Source organism: Ailuropoda melanoleuca, chromosome 4, assembly GCF_002007445.2.
Source record: "Ailuropoda melanoleuca isolate Jingjing chromosome 4, ASM200744v2, whole genome shotgun sequence".
In the NCBI taxonomy this organism is placed as follows: Eukaryota; Metazoa; Chordata; class Mammalia; order Carnivora; family Ursidae; genus Ailuropoda; species Ailuropoda melanoleuca.
The window spans coordinates 24,167,783-24,189,428 of NC_048221.1; the positions used below are offsets into that span (position 1 = coordinate 24,167,783).

Below are 21,646 nucleotides of genomic sequence, written 5' to 3' on the forward strand. Positions count from 1 at the left end.
CGGTCCACAAGCATCACCCCAAAGAGGATGTTTCTGTGTATCCCTGAACTAAAGCAGTATCTTCTACATTATTAGATTTTGCTCTAACCTCTAAAGCTTCTGGGCAGATCTCAGAACAGCTTCCAGACAGGTAACGAGAAGATAAATTACAGGCTGGCTTGTAATTTTTGGTCTTTTTACATTAAGAAGCTTTAACTGCAAATTCATTTTAAATGAGACCACTGAACTCCTATTATAATAAATCCGTTTGACTCCGGAAATATTCAGGAAGCTTAAAATATTAATAGTATTTTTACTCTATTTTAACATTTTTGCTGGATATTTTCCAATGGATATTAATTAAAGGAACTAAAGTTCTGATCTATCCAATTTGTGAAACACACAGGATCCTTCTCTTCTACATAAGTAACAAAAATAGAATTTATTCTATGCTAGAATGAATTAAATGCACCATTCATAAGTCAATACGTTTTCTGTAAGTGTGATACAACTAGTTTACAAAATGTGGTGGGGAAGGTGGGATAATGCTGAGCACACTGGCGAACCGTATCCACTCTATTCTCTCATCTAGAAACCCCGACACACAGCTATCGCCCCCACAGGTACTATGCTTGAACATGTTGCTGGGAGTGGAAAAAGTTAAGAAGCTCTACATTCAATGATACAGGGGAAAAATGCAACCAAGAAACTCCTAGTAAGTCTGGTTTCATCTTCCCAAGAAATCACAGGGAATTAGTAGAGAAGGCATACTGATCACTCTTCCTCCTCCTCCATTTCCATGTTCTTCATATTCTCATGGGTACGCTACATGAAACATGCTGACATCAAAGAGATCCCCAAACTTGAAGGCTCAGAATATATCAGCAGCACAGTTTCTGGGCCACTGTCGGCTCTAAGGCACTTATTTATAGTACCTTCCGCTTCCTCTAACAAAAAAGGCAGAAACTCATCATGGTAAGTTAATTCCATAAATGGGAGCAGGCATTTATTTTAAAACCTATGCCATTCCCTTAAGGGATTAAAATTCGGAGTTTAGTAAATACTAACTGTTAATATTAAAACACTGATACAACTGTTCCTGTGTGTCATAATTTACCTATTGTTACAAATTTTATGTAGCTATGTCTGTTATCTACACACACAAATACATGCATGTATTTTTAAAAATCAAATACTTGAAACACTAGTCTTACTCTGTAGCTTCTGTAGAAAAAAATGTACCTTGCAGTGAGGAATCTTTCAGGATCACCATGGTTTTTTTGATCAAAAAGGCTGTAGGGAACCTTGACATGACCAGGGTATCGAGAAATGCCAAAAGATTATGTATATCATCATTAGGTCATCCCTGGACAGCTTTTTCTATTTGATTGATAAAAACCCCATAAGAAGTAAAACACCGACAGCTTCTACCTCTCTGTATCTTTCCCATTAAAAACCCAAGTAAGAAACATTTAAAATCTTTGAATCAACAGTTTAACAGCATTTGCAGTGTACATACAAATGGTCTTTAAAATCACTGGATAAACAAGATTCTAAATTCTAAGATACTTAGATCAGAGGTTCTACATTTACTTGAACTTACTAGTCTTATTCTGTTCTATATTAAATTATGAAAATATATGGTCAACATTTAAAAACAAAAAACCCGCCATTTTATAGAGATCAGACCCAAGAAGGCAAGTTTATATAGCATTACTATTATCTTCTCATGTAGTTACCTTTATTTCTTTACAGAGCACACTCTCTTCTTCTTCATGAATATAAAATTTCACAGTATTTTTCTGGACATCTTTCATGATTTTAACCAAACTGTTAAATACTTCAGGTTCTAACTGGCTTATAAAATTTGAAAGAGCTGGTTGGGCAGAAATGTTTACATCACTGGGCGACTTTGCTGTTTCTTTTTCTACCGGTTCCCGGGCAATATCACCAGGTACAGTATGATCAGAAGTCACCATCAGCTCTGTGGCATGGTGTGGCTGGTTCACTTCTACTTCGGTTAAACCCAAAGCTGAAGAGGAATGCTGCTCATTGGAGTTGGTGTCTTTCAAAATATCACTACAAAGTGGCTCAAGAAGCTGTTTACTGTTGAAGTCACTTGAGGAAACTGGTAGGACAGGCTTTCCCAGAGGATTCAATGCTATCTTACTACCAGAATCCTTAGGACTGACTGGTGGCAAATTCCCACCCTTGGCCGACGCTTTGATAATAATAGTATTTAGTTTCTCATGCAAGCCATCTACAAACTCCTGTACACCAGCTTTGGAAGTCTTAGAATATATGAACTCAGAAAGCCGTTTCATCTTCTCTTGTGTTGAAAAAATAGGTGTGGAAATTCTACTGACATATGAGACATTCTTTTGCTTCAAAATCTCTTCTATTTTCCTAGAAAAGAGATTGTACTCCCCTAACACTGTCCTCTCTGTGGTTTCACACATTGTGGGTGGCTCTGCTGCCGGCACACACTGCTCCTCCACTGTCACCACCTGACCTGTCAACACGTCATCCTCAGTGGTGCCCTTCAGTGTGTCTGTAAATGGAGAGGATGGAAACTGGTAATCAGAACTTCTCTGTCTACTTATTACCCGGGGGTCGTTAGGAAAGGCCTCCTGTGGTGGCAGACACACCAGTTGTTCTTCTGGTGATTTCATACCTATATAGGAAGAGTTCATTATTATAAGAGCAATCCAAAAAAATAACATCTGAAAACACAAACTCATAAATAGGAATGTCAGATCAAAGTGTATATTTAAAACTAATTACACACTGGAAGGTAGAATAAAAATCTCAAATGATGGTATGAACCCCATTTTCTTTGTGCCCTTCTTATGGCTGGTCTTTGGATTTCAGTAGCTAGACTAACGAGTTTGGATGTTATCTTCTTTGATTCCTTTTGAAGTGTTCAAACTTCAAACGTGCTAATTTGGCATCAATACAAATTAAGTGTTTGCTTATTTCTGCTTCCCAGATAGATCAGGGGGAAGAGACCATATTTCATATCTGCATTAACAGTAACACTCTTGAGATGTAGACGTCATTCAGCTACCTGATGTTAATGGAACCAAAACTCTGACTTTTGACAGCTAGCTCGATCCACATATTGTACTTTTTTCCCGGATATTCTAAATTCAAACACAATGTTTTTAAAACTACATTTCAAAACAGATACCCTAGTCCCTTTTTAAAAGACAAGGGGAAAATATGTTTAACAGCAATTTATAGTAATATTTTAGGGAAAGAAAAAATTTGTGATCTTTGCCTAGATGATATTACACAATTTTATTATTTATTTTTAAAGATTTTATTTATTTGACAGAGACAGACAGCAAGAGAGGGAACAGAAGCAAGGAGAGTGGGAGAGAGAAAAGCAGGCTTCCTGCCGAGCAGGGAGCCTGATGTGGAGCTCAATCCCAGGACCCTGGGATCATGACCTGAGCCGAAGGCAGATGCTTAACGGCTGAGCCACCCAAGCGCCCCACGATTTTATTTTTTAACTAATTTTTCTTATATCTTAACCAATATTTCCTGCCAGTAAATTGCTGTTGTAGTCTATGAAATGGTACCTCTATATTAGGAGGTTGCAGGTACAAGTGTAGTTTTCAAAACTATAGTACTTTAAAGATATAGTGAACTCCCTATTCCACTTTGCACCCAGATGTGGCAACATACCCTCTCCACACAAATTTAGTTTTGGTTTTCCTCACACTCACCTTTCTCAAGCTCTTAACAGCAGTCAGCTTGTGACATTTCCCCACCAACCTTGGTAGTTACCATGAACCACTCTACCCATTAACTACTGCAAAGGCACCTGCTGGCAAGTAAGACCACAACAGGTCTGTAGGTAGATGGGGGGGGACGGCAAAATATCCAATGTACCAAGGTAAGAATTAAAACTGTATGAAACTGATAAACCAGAAATTCAAGTTCTGTAAAATAACTTGAATACAAGAACATCTTTCTTAAATCTGCAACACGGGGTTTAGTGCGCACATAAAATGTCTGAAAGGATACATAAGAAATTTGTAACAGAGGTTGATCCACGCAATGAAACTAAGCGTCTGGGATAGGGCTGGAAGACTTTTTGAAGTATTTTACTTTTTGAAATATTTTTGTACTTCTTATTTACCATATATCAAATGTCTGATTGATTTAAATAAAAATATTTTAAATTGTACCTTGTAAAACCAACGGGGGGGACTACCACCTATAATTTTTAAAATTCTAATTATGTATTATTTCAAATGAAATACCTGCTTCCAAAACGTACAGCTGAAGTTCAGACCAATAAGCTTACACCTGAAGTAGCGGCTATGGATAAAGGGAATTTTTTAAAAAGCTGAATAAAGCTTAAATCCATGTAGGGAATTTTCTGTATTAAAGGAAGTTTAAACAAATCCCTTTTAAAAATGCAAATTACCATCACCTAATTCCATCTTGCACAAACTTCCTCTACAAGATCCTAATCACTAAAACTGACGACTGTCAATAATGCGTATTTTCTATTGATTGTCATTCAAGCACTGCACTACTTTGAAAGGGGAATAGTGAGTTCCCTAAAGGCAGCATCATTCATGTATTTACATTTTCAATCACAAAATATAAAGATGATATAACAAATAAGAGAGGACTGCATGTGTTGTTGAAGCATAAACAAGATACCAGGCTGCTTCTAATGAGAAAGAATTAAACAGATACAAAATAGGTGAATCCCAGACGTAATGCTGAATGAAAGAGCCAAAAACAAAACAAGACATGTGTAGGTTCTGTTCTATTTACCTTAAGTTTAAGAACAGGTAAAACTAATCTATGGTAAAAGAAATTAGATTAGTGGTTACTGTTGGGTCAGGGAGAGTACTGACTGGAAGGGTACAGAAGAAAACCTGGGGGTGCTGGAAATGTTCTACGTCTTGATTTGGGTAGTGGTAACATAAGTCTATACACATGTAAAAATCCACTGAGCTGCGTAATAAAGATGTATGCACTTTCCTGTATGTCATACGTCTGATGTTCCTGTTTTGCTTTTTTTGGTCATTTTTCCTAGGAAGAGACAAAAGATTTTCTTAAAGAAAAACCATTCAGTCTTTTTTTAATTCTGCAGAAAGGAAAACCACAAAGATATACTAAAATTAAGCCGCTTAGCTTTCCTTCCAAATTAAGAAAAAAAATACACTACCACTTAAGATTTCTGAAAGAGTAAGATAAAGTGAAATGGAAACAAACAAAAAGGCCCACCACCAAACTCAAGGCAAGAAAACAATGCCTATGACCATCTGCAGAGATGCTGAATGGACTGAACTCAGACAAAAGAAAAGGTCTTCTAAGAACCAACAGCAACTAGCTCATCAGCAACATTTGTTAACTGTTTCTGGAATCCCAAAGTTTCCTAATCTCTTATTCATACTACCTTATTCAAATAACCAGAAGAATTGGGTCAAAAAATTCAAGAGTAGGAATAATGAACCTGAAAGATAACTGGCCTCAATCCCTGTATTTTTTAAACTTGAAAGAAACTTGAAGACTGTTTCTTATAGGATATTCTACAGAAATGGATTAAGAAAAATATTCTAACCTTCCCAAGTCATCACATCAGACAGAATCACTATAGTGAAGAAAACTTAATCTCTATGAACAGTGACTTCTTTAGACATATTCTTTGAATATTTGATACAAATCAAATAATGATTGTAAATGCAAATATGATATTGTCCAAATTTTCTGTAATAGAACTCAAAATGATGCCCTATTGATAGAGAACCAGAAATGCAAGTAGTTCTGAAGAAGGGAACATCGGGAGGAAAAGCAAAGGGAGCCTTCTCACCTGGTGTTTGTTTCTCACCATGTTTCCCCAGCTGGTCTTCTGGGCTTCTTGCATTCCCTCCTGAGGGAAAGCATCCATTAGATTTGTAGACTCTCTTCAGATATTGGTGATACCTATTAATAAGCACCTTTAAGACAACCCCAAACGCTAACAAATCCAAGTACTACTCCATCTTTCGCCTAAAATAATCCACAAGGGTTATTCAGAAATAGGAAGTTGCTTCCCTTTCCATTCAGATGATGATGGAATAGCAACACCTAGATGCTGTGCCTTCAAATGGCTCTGGATATCAACTATGAAGCTACCTAAATGAGGAATGGTTAGGATAATCATTTGTATTGACTACTTTCTTACTGTTTCTCCCATTCAAGCCAACATCTCCAGCTCCTACGTACCAGTTACTTCTCTACCATCACTTCTAGGCCTTTTGCCCCCTCTGGTAAAGTACTAAGTAGAGAATGGTGCTGAAGCCCAATGGAAAATCATCAAGTTTCAGAGATTCTTCTCAGAGTCCTTGGAGGGTCTCAGTAGCTTCTAGGTCACAAGCCAGTCTAACTTTTTGGCAAAGTTTTTTTTTTTTTTTTTTTTTTTTTTTTAAAGGTCTAGGAATGGAAAAGATGTGCCCTGGGAATATTTCCAAAAATGCTTAGCTAACAAAGATGAGTAAGAACTTGGAATATTAAGAGTATGTCTATATGTGTATATGTATGTGTTTGCACAGAGGAATCAGAATAGTGCACGATAATCTTTCAACATTTATTAACCTAGTCTTGCCCCATGTTCCAATAAGCTTTCTAGGATTTCTGCATTTGATCATTTCAGGCCATTCTCTATGATGATCTGATTTCTCTAAGATAATCCAATATTAAGAAATGAAGTTGTTGTTTTTTTTTAAATAGATGAACCTCAACATGACCACTTCTTAGATGATAGCTTCTGATGGTGAAGTTTACTCTAATAATTTGAGAAGACAGCATTTAATCTGTTGTCCCAAAGACCATCATTTCATCTCTGTCACTACCTCACCTTATTAGAAACTCAATTTCTGCCAACAATTTTCATTTGAAAATCTGCATGCTAAACTCGATTGGGAAAGTATGTTTTAAATCCCCCTTTTATAGGCTGTTTTGCAGATACTTGCTGATGCTCACCGAAACCAGCAACAATCAATGATGAACATTACATTGCTCAAAATAAGATACAAAGATGTCAGAGCCAAGATGAACCACCTAGTGACCCAAGAAAGGAATCTAGAAAAGATGAAACCCTTCAGGAAACTGCTCTCTAAGTAAAATCAAGCAAACCAAAGTCCCAGTATACTTGTTCTTACCTGTAATTGGAATCAGTTTCCAATGTATTTCAGTCTCTTCAACATTTGACTTAGATTGTCTGCGGAATCCATGTTCAATGGGAACAGTGGGACACAAACTGCAATCTTCAAAATTATTCATGCTAATTAAATTTGGATCCTAAAAATTAGAGTACATATTCAATAGCTTTCTTTTCAATTAATTTTTATGTCCAGAATAAACAAGTAGGCTCCACATACAATGTGGGGCTTGAACTCACAACCCTGAGACCAAGAGTCACATGTTCCACTATGTTTTGATAGCAAATCCACAAGCTTCAATCTGAACATTACAAATGAATAAAATCAGCACGGTTTTAAATTAAAACATAATTTTTTCCCTCAAAACATAATTTGATATTCAGAGCGGCGGTTGGTAAACTTTTTCAGTGAAGCACCAAATAATTTAGGTTTTGTGGGCCAGATAATCAGTCTGCTGCTGTAGTGCAAAAGCAGCCAGAGGAAATACCTAAACAAATGGCTGTGTTCCAATGTGTTCCACTAAAACCTTAGTTATAAAAATAGGCAGTGGGCAGGGGCACCCAGGTGGCTCAGTCAGTTAAGAATCCGGCTCTTGACTTTGGCTCAGATCATAATCGTGGGGTTGAGAGACTGAGCCCCATGTTGGGCTGCCTAAGATTTTCCCTCTCCCTCTCATGCATGCACGCGCTCTTGCTTGCTCTCTCAAAAAAATAAAATAATTTAAAAAGGCAGTGGGCAGAGTTTGGCCCATGCTCCCATCGACTCAATTTAGACTATTAAATGTCAGGAAATGATAATAATATAAGTTACATAAGTTACATTCCCCAAGTGCGTCTTCTGCATCATCCTCCCCCTAAAATAAATATCCTAAAAACTACATGAAGAAAGCCTGGGGACATGTATATGACTTTTATTCAAAGGCAGGGAAGAGAAATAGGAGGGAAAAGTAAATCAGAAATAAACCCTTAGGAAAATGGCGCCATCCTGTTATTGTTATTCTCCAGAGATGCAGCCACTTTTTGGGGCAGACGAGGTTACTTCTCAGCTAGAGACCAGTACTCTCTAAGGCTGTTTCATAAACAAACTGGATGTCCTGTCAAGCAATGCTGAGAGTCATTTCAGAGGTAATCCTTAAAAGACACTCACTTTCCATTCCTATTTGCATGAAAAATACCAGTACCTAATCTTGTTTATAACACTGATGCATTGGCTTTGGTCACCTTATCTGCCTCACTTTTCGGTTCTAGTACTGCAGCAGAAAGTCAATCTTTTGAGGATTCAGGTTTATTAACTATATATAAACCGATATACATAATCCTATAAGCAGAAAGAAAACAACTACTTCTGCATTTATCCCTTTGTAACAAGGAATAACTTAGAAATACTATCCTGGACAGATACTTTCACTGCAACGTGTATTTTGTTTCTTTTTAAAAGGGAAAAAAAATCCCACTGAAACACACCTATATCCTCTTTCAGACACACATTCACAAAAGCAACAAAGATAATCAAGACATGCTTACTTCTTTCAAATGGAGTTTATGGTCAGTGCCTGCTTCACTGGTAGAAACAGCAACAGGATACTTCAACAGTGATCTATCAACTTCTAGCAATGGGCTTTGAGTGCCCTTAAAATGAACATTTTCAATTTTTGCACAAGTAGGTTGCTCATATTCTTTCTTATCTGAGGGAGAGTTCAACTCATACTCATGCTTTTGCCTCAGCTCTTCATAGGCATCATCAGTGTTCAATCCTAAAGCTTTGTTGACTGTGTCTGTCAAGGATGCATCAGAATGACGTGCATTTGCTAGTGTTTCTGACAGCCAATTAAATAGTCGATGGATATCAGCAACACCGGAGTTAGAGGTATCCTGCTGCTGCTGTCTCAAATCAGCATCATGCCCAAGAGAGCCAACAGGCTGCAGAGACTCTGAAGGGAAAGAGGAAAACCATCTCTTAAAGTTAAGTTTGGAATGTTTGCATAAAAACTTAAAAATCAAATATACCTAAAAATTAATTATCAGAAGATATTTCTGGGCAGGAATCCAAGCAGACCACTGGCTTAGACTGTAGAAGTACACCCATCCCTTTCTTTACAAGTATAACTGGTTCTAAAATTTTGCACATAGCTGGCACCTGGGTGGATCAGTTGGTTAAGCGTCTGCCTTCTTCGCCTCAGGTCACGATCCCAGGGTCCTGGGACTGAGCACCGCACTGGGCTCCCCGCTCAGTGGGGAGCATGCTTCTCCCTCTCCCTTTGCTGCTCCCCCTGCTTATGCGCTTTTTTCTTTCAAATAAATAAATAAAATCTTTAAAAAATAATAAAAAAATAAAAAATAAAATTTTGCACATAGCTAAAAATTCCCATAAGTGAAAGTTTATCTTCTTCATAATTTGAAAATTTATTAATGGAGAAATGAGCTCAGACATCATGTTGGTAGTATGGATAATATATATTAATACCTGTACTATAGTTACCTTAAACTCTACTACCAAAATCCCAATCAGTTTAATCCCAGTTTTATCTGACTTAAAAACAGGTAAAATATCTGTACTTGATATTTTGCAAAATGTTAGGAGGATATGCAGGTTACATTTAAATCTACCAAAAAAAAAAAACAAACCATGGATTAATTTGATTTCTATCTCTTCTACACCTATTAGATTTTATCTTTAAGATAACGACTGATATTCTTATAATCTAAAACCTCATCTTGAATGACTAGATTAATTTCATAACAAGGCTAAGACACTAGAGAAACAAAATCATCCTGAAGCAATCTATACCAAACTTGCACGAAGAACAAAAAGCACTATGAGAGAAAATATGTGAAGACATGGTTACAAGCAGATATAAATCTGGGTAATCTGCACAACCATTATATTTAAAACCTACAAAGGGAATAGACATTCAGATGTCATGCGCTTTCTAATGCTGAAGGAGGGTAAAGCCTGGATAGATGTCAGGTTTTCCAATTTAAGCAGGGTATAATGTACCACAGAGGGGAAAAAAATTTAGAAACAACAAAGTACATCCTGTATGATTCTCCCTATATGAATTCTAAAATCATAGAAGTAGAAACACTAATACATAGAGACAGAAAGCAGACCAGTGGTGGGGTGGGGTGAGATTACAAAGGAGTATAAGGTAACATCTGGGGTAATGAAAATGTTCTATATATTGGAGTGGTGAAAACATAACTCTCAAAATTCATCTTTAAATTGTGCCCTTAAAATGGGTACATTTTATATAAATCATACCTCAAAAAGGTTAATGTTAAAGGGAGTAGGGAAGATAGGTGGTTACCTCTTATAAAATGAGTGAATTCACCACCAAATCAAGATGAGGGTATTTTAGAATCCAATCTTTAAATCTCTATTTTAAGAAGTGTACAAAGTGACTAAAAAGAAACACAAATGCAAGTCTGAGTGTCACTAGTTCCAGTTTAACCTATCTCCCCCTTCTCCCTGCCCTACTTCTACTCTGGCCTCCTAGCATGGCTTTCCCACCATTGTAATTATTGATAAAGTCTGACTGTCACCCACAACTGTTTTTTCACATATACAAATTAGTCAGTTATCAGCTAAAACAGTACTGAAATTTAAGTATCTTGACCAGTGCCAGTGCTAGTAAATACACCCAAGTTTAAGAACAATGTTTTAGAGTCAGTCACAACTAAGTTATGAGTTAAACATGGATTAATGAACTACATAACTTTAGGTAAAATTATTCAACTTCTACAGATTTTCTCATCTGTAAATTAAGGATAATAATGTCTACCACTCAAGAACTAAATGAGTCCCTATATGTAAAACCACCCAGCACATGGTAAGCACTTAATTCTCATGACACCAGGTCAACAGTGTAAGACAGTGCAGATCAGTAAATGTCAATAGGTTCGGCATGGCGTAAGCTAAAGGAAATAAAAACCATCAAGAAGCAGAACAGCCAAAAATCTAGGGAGGGATCTGAACTGCAAAGATATGAGGCTTGAGAGAAATGAAAGATGCTTCAGAAAGAAAGAGGAGTGTAAAGGGTTGACTATGACATATTTGAGGAGAGAGATGAACCCTAATCAAAGAATATGTAAAAAAAAAGAGTGGGAAACATGGTTACCCAGGTGGGACACAGACAATCTATAAAAAAACTTTGAAATGCAAAGCTGACACTGGAAGACTGAAATGGGTGACAGATGCCAGGAAAGTCATCCAAGAGGTAAGAACAAGGTGAAAATGATGGAAAGAAAAAGAGAACACAGGTCAAGTAAAAACACTTGAAAGTTACTAAGATGACTTATATAACAACACGTGGCCAGTGGCTACCATATGTGCAGAAAGAGGAAGTAAAGGAGAACAGATAAGTGAAAAGTAACTGAGGATACGAGTACTGATTGCCAAAAGAACAGCATAAACGCTGATTTAACCAGGTCAGTTCTGAGACACACTGAATTTGAACATATACAAGTAAAAACATCTTGGTAAGAAACAGGAATGGAATACTAATATCTGCCATAAACAACAAGAACAGCAGCAGCACAAAATTCAAAGGTTCATGAATTCAAAGGCGGCATTTCATGCTTATTTTAGCAGTGTGAAGATATTAAAAGAAGGGTCTCCCATTTCTGTCTTTTACTGTCAACTAAAACAAAATAAAGAAAAATAGATAAAAGAAAAAGCCAAACATATTACTAGGCTCCTGGGGTGGGAAAAAAATGTGTATTCATCTAAGAAATCAAATTTTAAAGCTCAGAAGGTTCCTGTCACTAAGCAACATGCTAAAAGAACCCAATATTCAATGCACTTTCCCAATTATAAAATTAATGGGATATAAAAGGACAAGAACTCCAATTAATAGGACAATAGCCAAGCATACTTTATTTTCCTCATATTAGCCTAAGCTACACAATTAAGAAACTGATGTACTTTCTTTACAAAAACAGGGGACAGGCTGGAATGGTTCTGAGGCTGTAACTTGCAGACCCCTGTACTAGGGGAAAGGACAGAACTACTTTACTATATTTTTGGTTGTTATTTTTATACTATATAAAAGCAACCTGATATTTTTACCTTCATATAGATGGCAATTTTCAGATAAATTACTGGTTTTGGCGAGCTTTCTCATATTTTCAGGTAGATCCTCAAGCTTCCTCTTCAAGACAGTTTTGCTTCTCATATCTTCTGTGTCTGAGTCCCCACCCACATTTTTTTTCCTACACTGAATTAAATTAATCAATTCTTTGACTCTATCCTTATCATAATCCATAGAGTGAGAGGACTTCTGCTTTCTAGGTATAATAGTTTCACCCCTTGAGTTATTTCGTTTTCCAAATTTCATTTTTGTACCATTCATTTCTTCTTCTTGGCCTTCATAATCTGAGAGTGGACTGAACTGTTGAAGTTTTCTATTTTCTTCAAAAAGCTCTTTTAATTTACAAATTGGTAACTGATACATTTCAGGCCGAAAAATATAGGCATGCAAACAATTATCAATATGGGATTTATTTTTTGGAGCTGAGTATAAGAATTTTTTATCATCTAATCGTGAATCGTATGGAAACATGATAAACTCTCGTTTACCTGAACCAAAACCTCGCTTAAAAAATTCATTTACATACTTTTCAACAACAGAATGAAAATTTATAGTATTTATATTTTTGAATTCCTTTCGACACTGAATCAAAGCAAACTGTAAAAACTGAGTTATTTTTAATACATCTGTCATGCTCTCATGTCTCTTCTCTGGAGCTGCATTAGTTGAACCTTTCTGTGCTGTAAACAAACAAAAAAGCAAACCATGTTAGCAATCAAGAATCAAACACACACACACACAAAATCAAACACAGATCTATATGTTGTCAAAGAAATGCAACATTCATATACATTAACAGTAAACCAAACTAGCAGTATGCACCCTAATACATATATGCAATATAGAAATAGATGAAGAGTACTGCTTCTAAAAACAGGCCAATAAGAAACTAAAACAAGATTGCAGAAGATATTTTTAAAGGGGAAAAACACCCATTCATTGAAGATCTTCATTTCTTATTGTCCCTAGGCATTCAACTGGTAGCAAGCAAAATGTAAAGAGAAATAAAGAAGCAAGGGAAGATCTGAGGCTCCTAGCAAGAGAATCCTGCAACTGATAGCAATGTCACTCCTTCCTGCTATACTGTAATAAGTTTAACTTTACATTAGTAATGTTCTACCCCCATAAGCAGATATCTAAACACCAAGTGGTTACAACTGAAAATGTCATTTTAATCTAACAATGAAATCCACCAGTGGGAATTTTACCTTACTAGAGCACTGAAGTATTGAAACAGTGAACAGCAAATTTTCTCTAACACCAGTGCGAAAAATTTTATTAATTTCAAATGGCCTAAATTTAACCTAGCACATGATCCTTTTATTGTTGCTAAAATCTGAATGCAAAAATGAACTCAGCTAAAGAATACTAATATAAAACCCTAAAAAATGAAGCTACTACGGTATTTTAATAATTACAATGTTTATTTAGTGAAAACACTGTTAATCCCCCCAAATTTTCCATTAAAAAATAATCAAGTCATATATAATTTGTTTTATTTTGCTAATACCTCTTAATACCTCCAGTATTTCCCAAAATATGATATAAGAAACAAATATTTACTGACTTATCTGGAACACCTCAATGAAATAAGTATCAGTGACTTGATTTAGATATTCAAAAAACTTACAAGTAACTATGCCTCTAGGTTCTTGAAACAGAAATAAAGCATGTAGGACTCGAGACTTGGCAGTTTGATGTTCTAAAAAAAACAGAAGCCAAACTGATTAGCAATATGTTCTAACGAAAAAATTAAAAAGAACTGTAAAAATTAAAGAGATCACCTACCATATGGAGAAACCATTTGACAAGGAGAAAGAAGAAAAAGGTATCCTCGGTCTCCCAAAGGTTTAACAAGAACCTGCATTTTTGGAAGAAGGAAGAAGTTGAAGCTGCTTCATTATTACTCATCATAAGGCAGGCATAGAGCAGTTTCTAATAATTGTAAAGAAAACAAGTTATTGATCATCTTTCTTCAGGAAACATATTGCTACCAAATTAAAAACTCTACCAACTCTGATTAATAGAATTCCAATCGAACAAAAATTCCCCAGTTTCCACACAAGTAATAACAAGAAAATATTACTGAACGAATTCCCCTAATTATGAAACCAACTTGATTTTTCCTTAACACTAAAATACAAGGACCAAATTAAAGACTTCAAATACCTTCCTCAACAATTCAAAAGACATGTTATTAATTGCCAAGGCAGTATGCTAGATGCTGGGGATATAAAACAAGTATACCACAAACATTACCTTTCATTAATTCAAGCTAATCTCAAATGAAATGTGTTGCTATAACCTAATTCTTCACATAGTTAATGAACACCTTTCAACCTAAGGCAATTTGCCTTGCCAGAAATAACCCTTTTGAACCGGAGTTCAAAAAACAAAAAAAGAAAACCTCAACAGCACTGTGCAGGAGGAGGAAAGAAAACAATGTAATGCAAAGAAAGTTCATAAACTACTGAAATCCTTCACAATATGTTTTAGATTAAAGAAAAGGGGAAGTAAAGGAAGATCTAAGCATGACAGTTAACACAAAAGGTTATCTAGGCTCTGAAAGGAAATATGTGCTACCTAAATTCCTATTAAACAATTGTAGTAAACAAAGACTGTATAAACACCCATAATTTAATCGACAAAACGTGACTATCAATTTATATTTAATAAAAACACTGTCTGAACAGCCAAAAGTAAGGTGGACGATGTGCATGCAAAATTTTTGTTTCAGACTCAAATACTTTTGTCCAAATGTTTCATTTTTATTTGAGAGACAGTGTGCACCAGGGGGGCAGGGGGAGTGGGGGCAGAGGAGAGACAGAATCTCAAGCAGACTCCCTGTTAAGCACAGAGCCTGACACGGGGCTGGATCTCACAATCCTGAGATCATGACCTGATCAAGAGTCAGAGACGCTTAACCTGCTGAGCCCCCCGGGTACCCCCAAAACATTTAATATATCATATCCCTTTTAACATTTTACTCAACTCTTGGTTTGTCAGAACAGGAAGCTGGGAAACATGAGTAAGATTTTCATGTTTTGTGGCCATTCAGGAAAAACAGATTATTTTAATGTCTCACCCACTCCAATAACAGGTTTTTAAAAATTCCATTGGCTCAGTGCCATAAAGACCGTTGTCAGAATTCTAAGGGGCCTTAACATCCCCAGAGACCCACAGAGCACAGAGAATCCACACCCAGAAACAACACTCCAGCAGACAGAGACCCTAACAGTAGTACCTTTGCCTTTAGGTCCCAGAAACACTTTAAATGCTGTAGGGGAAAGAAACACCTATGAACTCCAAGCTTCTGCTGCCTCTATTACACCTTACTGTTTTCTTCCCCTCAGAAAACAGTATTAACCCAGTCTGCCAATTTTTATTACTTGATTCTACTGTTTTGACTTTTCAGATAAACATTATAGGTAACATGGTACAAAGCCAAAAATGTTTGGGCACCTGGCTGGCTCAGTTGGTAGAGCATGTGACTCTTGATATCAGGGTTGTGAGTTCAAGCCCTTTGTTGGATGTGGAGATTACTTAAAAATAAAATCTTTCCAGGGCACCTGTGTGGCTCAGTTGGTTAAGAGCCTGACTCTTGGTCTGGGCTCAGGTCATGATCTCAGGGTCGTGGGATCAAGAACCATGCCAGGCTCCACATTCAGCAGAGAGGCTGCTTAGATTCTCTCTCCTCTCCCTCTGCCCCTCCCCCTGTCACTTCTCTAAAATAAAATCTTTCCCCTGAAACTAAGACTACACTATATGTTAACTAACTTGAATTTACAGAAAAACTAAATAAAATAAATCTTAAAAAACGAAATTGTGTTAAAAATATAAAACAGCAAGCTCACAACCTAGGAGGAAATAAGCTACCTGAAGTGAGATTTAGCAGAAACAATAGATTCCAACACCCAAGGACTCCAAGTTGAAATTATCAGGTGAAATATATAAAACAACAGGTTACGAGCTGCTTAAAGAAATAACTGGTAGAACTGAAAACATGTTCACACAAAAACTGGTACACAAATGCTCATAGCAGCTTATTTGTAACAGCCAAAGAATGGAAGCAATTGATGAATGGACAAAATATGGTATCATCCATACAAAGAAAATACTGTTCAGCCACGAAAAGGAATGAAGTACTAATACATGTTAAAACATGGGATGAACCTTAAAAGTATTATGCTAAGAGGGATGACTGTGTGGCTCAGTCAGTTGAGCGAACGACTCTTGGTTTCGGCTGAGGTCATGGATCCCATGGGTCGTGAAATCGAGCCCCACGTAGGACCCTCCATGCTCAGCGAGAAGTCTACTTGAAGATTCTCTCTCTGCCCCTCCCCCCTTAAATAAATAAATTTGAAAAAAAAAAAAAAGTATTACACTAAGTGAAAGAAGCCAGGCACATACTGCATGATTCCACTTATAAAAAATGTCTAAAATAAACAAGTCCATAAAGAAAGAAGTAGATTCATAATTACTAGGGACTGGAGGAGAACAAATAAGGAGTGTATGCTAAATGGGTATGAGGTTTCTCCCTGGGGTGATCAAAATGTTCCGAAAATAGATAGTGGTGATGGCTGCACAACACCTGAATCTACTAAAAATCACTGTAAAGTGTACACTTAAAAATGTATTTTGATAAAAAAAACACCAAGGAATATCAGAATATAACCTCCACCTCCTATAACAGTACCTGGCACATGACAGGTACTCAGTAAGTATTTCTGAAATAATTAACAAGAATCTGTATTTAAAAAAAAAAAAAGAAAGAAAGAAAAGACCAGGCAGACCTCAAGAACAATTAAAAATAGCTTTTAGAAATAAAAAATATATGAAATTAGAAACTCAATGAATGAATTAAACAGCAAAACAGACACAGCTAAAGACAGAATTTGTAAACTAGAAGACAGCCATGATGAAATTACTCAGAATGCAGCACACAGAGAAACAAGTGGATATAAACACAAAAAGTCACAGACATCAAGTACAAAATGAAAAGATCTGACATACGATGCTCTAGGGTCCTAGACAGTTTAAACAGAATGAAGGAGAAATATAATCAGATAATAACTAACTGTATAACAGAAATGAATATGTAAACCCAGATACGAAAGAATATATGCCAAGCTGGATAAACAAGAAATCTACACGTAGATATGTAATTGCAAAACACCAAAGATTAAGATTAAAAAAGCAGCCAGAAAAAAGACAACAACCTATAAAGAATAATAATTAGACTAAGAACTGACCTCTCAACAAAAATAGAAACCAGAAGATACTGTAATAACAGCTGAAGTGTTAAGAAAAAGTAGCTGTCAAGACAGAATTATGCACCCAGGATTTAACAATTAAGGAATACACTTTTTTTTTCCTTTGGGCAAATCTACCAGGAGGGCATGTTCAAAAATTGCCCAAAGTCAGTTTTTAGATCAAGTATCAACAAATTTCCAATAATCACCACCTGTTTTGATTATAACATAATTAAATTAGAAAAAAATAAAAAAGTAATATATTTGGAAATTTAAAAACAATCCTCTATATCACCGTTAAAACAGAAATCACAAAGGAAACTAAAAAATACTTAGAACTGAATAATAAAACATTAAAAGTTGTGGAATGCAACTAAAGCAGTGGTTGGAACTCAAAATTCACTGACCATTTTTCCAACTTCCAAAGAAGGCAGAAATAACAAACTGAACCATCCAAAGGTGGAAGTTAATCAAACTAACAGCTAAAATTAGTAAAAGATTAAAACAAAGATATAATAGAAGGTTGAAACTGTAATTTGATTCTTAAGACTAATAAAATAGATAAACCTCTGGTGAAAGTGACTAAACAGGGAAAACAAAATGAAAATATTTTCATGTAATAATGATCACAGCAGCTATTAAGAAACTATATAAACGAGCATTGCAATAAACACAAACACACAGAAGAAATGGACAAATTCTTAAAAACCAAACAAAACCATATGTCCAAACTTAACCAAGAAAAAATAGAAAGCCTGAAAAATTCAACTCCTAAATGGAATCAGTACTTTAAAGTCATCCATAAATGAAAGAAGACGGTTTTGCAGTTTAGTGCTAGCCAACATCCAAAAAACAGATCATTTTAATCATATATATATCCATCTTTTGTAAAATGAGAAATACTACCTAATTCAATTCTGAGAAACTAGTAGAATATTGATGTAAAAACTAGACAAGCACAATATGAGAAGGAAAGACTGCAGGTCAATCTCACTCACTACCACAGATAAAAATTTCTATACAAAACATTCACAGACCAAACCATGCATTTCAAGAAGAAAAAAAAAAGCAGAGTTGGTGGGGTTTTTTTGTTTTGTTTTGTTGAAAGTAGGCTCCACGCTGGTGGGGCTAAAACTCATGACCATGAGATCAAGACCTGAGCCGAGATCCTGAGCCACCCAGCTGCCACTGGAGTTAGTAATCAGCAACACAAATACAGTTTGATACTGGAAAAAGATAAAATAGAATTCACCTTATAAGTCTATAGCATAAACTCTACATGTGATGGTTCATTTATGTGTCAACTTGACCGGGCCACAGGGTGTCCAAATATTTCATCAAACTTTATTCTGGCTTCTTCTGAGAGCATTTTTGGATGAGTTTAACATATAAGCTCTCCTAAGAATCTCCAGCTTGCTGACTGCAAATCTTGAAACTTTTTAGCCTCCATATTTGTGTGAGCCAATTCTTTATAATAAATCCCTTTCTATATATGTACATCCTACTAGTTATGTTCCTCTGGAGAACCCTAATACAGCAATATTCCAAGTTACTATCTTGATAAATGCCACCTCCAAAAGCATTTTAATAAATTCAAAACCCATCATGGTTAAAAAAAATAATGAAAATTTTTAAACTGATAAAGAGATCTGTGAAAACCTACTGCAAACTTCCTACCTAGTTGTTAGTGTCAGACATGTTCTTCTGAAAATCAAAAAGACAAGAGAATGCATACGACTACCACTTTTATTCAACATTGTACTAGAGATCCTAGATCACACAGTAATACAAGAAAGAGAAATAAAAAGCTTACGGACTAGAGACGAAAAAAAACAAAACAATGTTGCTCCCAGATAATAAAGTCTACAGCAATCCCAAATAATGCATAAAAAAGAACAAATTATTCAAATTTCATACACTGATCTAACATAAAAATCAATATATAAATGTCAATTACATTTTTATATACACAACAAACAGAAAATGTACTGAAATGGAAAATATTGTTTATAACGGCATCAAAAACAGTAAGATGCCTGCAGATAAACTGAACAAAAACTAAGCAAGATGAGTATCCAGAAAATTATGAAACTCTATTAAAAGAATACCCTAAAGGAGTAAAAAGATAATCTTATTCATGGATAAGACAATATCACAAAAGACATCCATTTTCTCAAATTTGTTCTACAGATTTAATAAAATTCCAATTAAAAAACCCCAATAGGGTTTTTTGGGGGCAAAGAAGGGTTTGGGAGGGGGAACCTTAAAAGCTGATTCTAAAATTTTTTTAAAAAAGCAAAGCTGAGGGGCGCCTGGGTGGCTCAGTCATTAAGCGTCTGCCTTCGGCTCAGGGCGTGATCCCAGAGTCCCGGGATCGAGCCCCACATCAGGCTCCTCTACTGGGAGCCTGCTTCTTCCTCTCCCACTCCCCCTGTGTTCCCTCTCTCGCTGGCTGTCTCTACCTTTGTCAAATGAATAAATAAAATCTTAAAAAAAAAAAAAAAAGCAAAGCTGAAACTTAAATTTTTGAAAAAAACTAAATCTCAAATAGCAAAACACTCCTAAAACAGATGAAAACGGTGAGGCAGTTGGCCCTACCTCCTATCAAAGCTTCTTAGTGGAGAAAGGTGGGACTATTCAATAAACGGTTCAGAACAACTTGTTACTCATTTTGGGGAAAAGTGAAGTTGGATTCCTACATTATATCACACAAAAAAAAACCACACAGGCAAAATCATAACACACTCATAAGAAAACACATTCACAAGAAAACAGGCACAATCATAACACATTCACAAGAAAACCTGTAGGATCTAGGGGGTAAGTAAAGATTTCTTAAAGTCACAAACAGTGCTTGATACTCAGGCAGATAAAAATTACATTAAGACCATCTGTTCTTCAAAAAAAACACCACGATTAAAGTAAAAAGGCAAGCACAGATTATGAAAAAAACTTCTAGCACCAAAATATATATAAAATTCCTCAAATTAGTAAGAAAACACAAGCCACTCAAAGGAAAAATAGACAAATTAAACAAAAAGGAAAGGATGATCAACTCATATTTCAGGAAAATACAGGCTAAAATGACATTACAATATAATTTATAACTACCAGACTGGTAAGATTTTCCACAATCTGACTGTACCAGTGACTGTGTGAATTAAGGAGAACTTCCTCGTAGTAGGGGATATAAATTGGTACACTTAAAACAATATTGCCTTATCTTGTAAAGCCAGTCATGTGTTTGTTATGATTCAATAATTCTACTTATAGATAATAAATCTAATAAACTAGATATATACACAAGAGAAGAAATTCTTGTACATGTACACCAGAAGATATATAGAATGTTCACATCAGAAATAACATTCAAATTTAAGGACATCCATCATTTTCCTTTATATCAAGTTAGTTTTAAGAATTACTTACTTATTCCCTACCAAAAGAGAGCTCAACATAATTTTACTTACATTATGAATCTCCCCGTGAGAAAATAAAATTTCCCTAGATTTCTCAGTGCTCCTCTCCTAAAACTAGCCTTCTGATACACAGAAAAGTAAATATAAAGATAGGGAATGTTTGCTTTCACTTCCCCCATAAATATTTTGCTCCTCACGTATTTTCAGAATTACATCTGTAGCCAATTATCTAAGTAGCTGCTCTAATCGAAAAGGATAATTAAATTTCCCTTATCTTCCTGAGAGTGCCAAGTGAGTACACCGAGACGGCCAAGGGGTTATAGTACAGATTAGTTCCTATGTTAAGCTTCAAGGTGCCAGGAAGACTTAAGTATTTTATGTTTCAAGGATGAATGAGTCCCAGAAACTCAGAGATGTCTTTAGGTCCCAGAGGGCTAAGTGGCTCCTGAAGAGATTTTATTTATTTACTACAGGGTTGGAGTTAATATTCATTCCATTTTCAAGGAGAACTTTCCAGGAAGGGAGGGAGATAGTGGCCTCCTTCCTTTAATAAACCGGGGGGGGGGGGGGGGGTGNGGGGGGGTGTTGGGATAGGCCGGTGTTGGGTATTAAGGAGGGCACGTATTGCATGGTGGATTGGGTGTTAAATGCAAATATTGAATCATGGAACATCACATCAAAAACTAAGGATATATTGTATGGTGACTAACATACATAACAAAAAATTATTATAAAAAA

General features: G+C 35.9%; 1 protein-coding gene across 1 annotated transcript in view; it reads right to left on the bottom strand.

Annotated features, from left to right (window-relative positions):
* Positions 1 to 21,646, bottom strand: part of TASOR (transcription activation suppressor) — a 51,823-nt gene that overhangs the window by 8,400 nt on the left and 21,777 nt on the right. Inside the window, 7 exon segments of the mRNA XM_034658489.1 lie at positions 1,719 to 2,653; positions 5,819 to 5,878; positions 7,149 to 7,287; positions 8,672 to 9,078; positions 12,216 to 12,917; positions 13,868 to 13,939; positions 14,026 to 14,098. Coding sequence (XP_034514380.1) covers positions 1,719 to 2,653; positions 5,819 to 5,878; positions 7,149 to 7,287; positions 8,672 to 9,078; positions 12,216 to 12,917; positions 13,868 to 13,939; positions 14,026 to 14,098 — 2,388 coding nt within the window.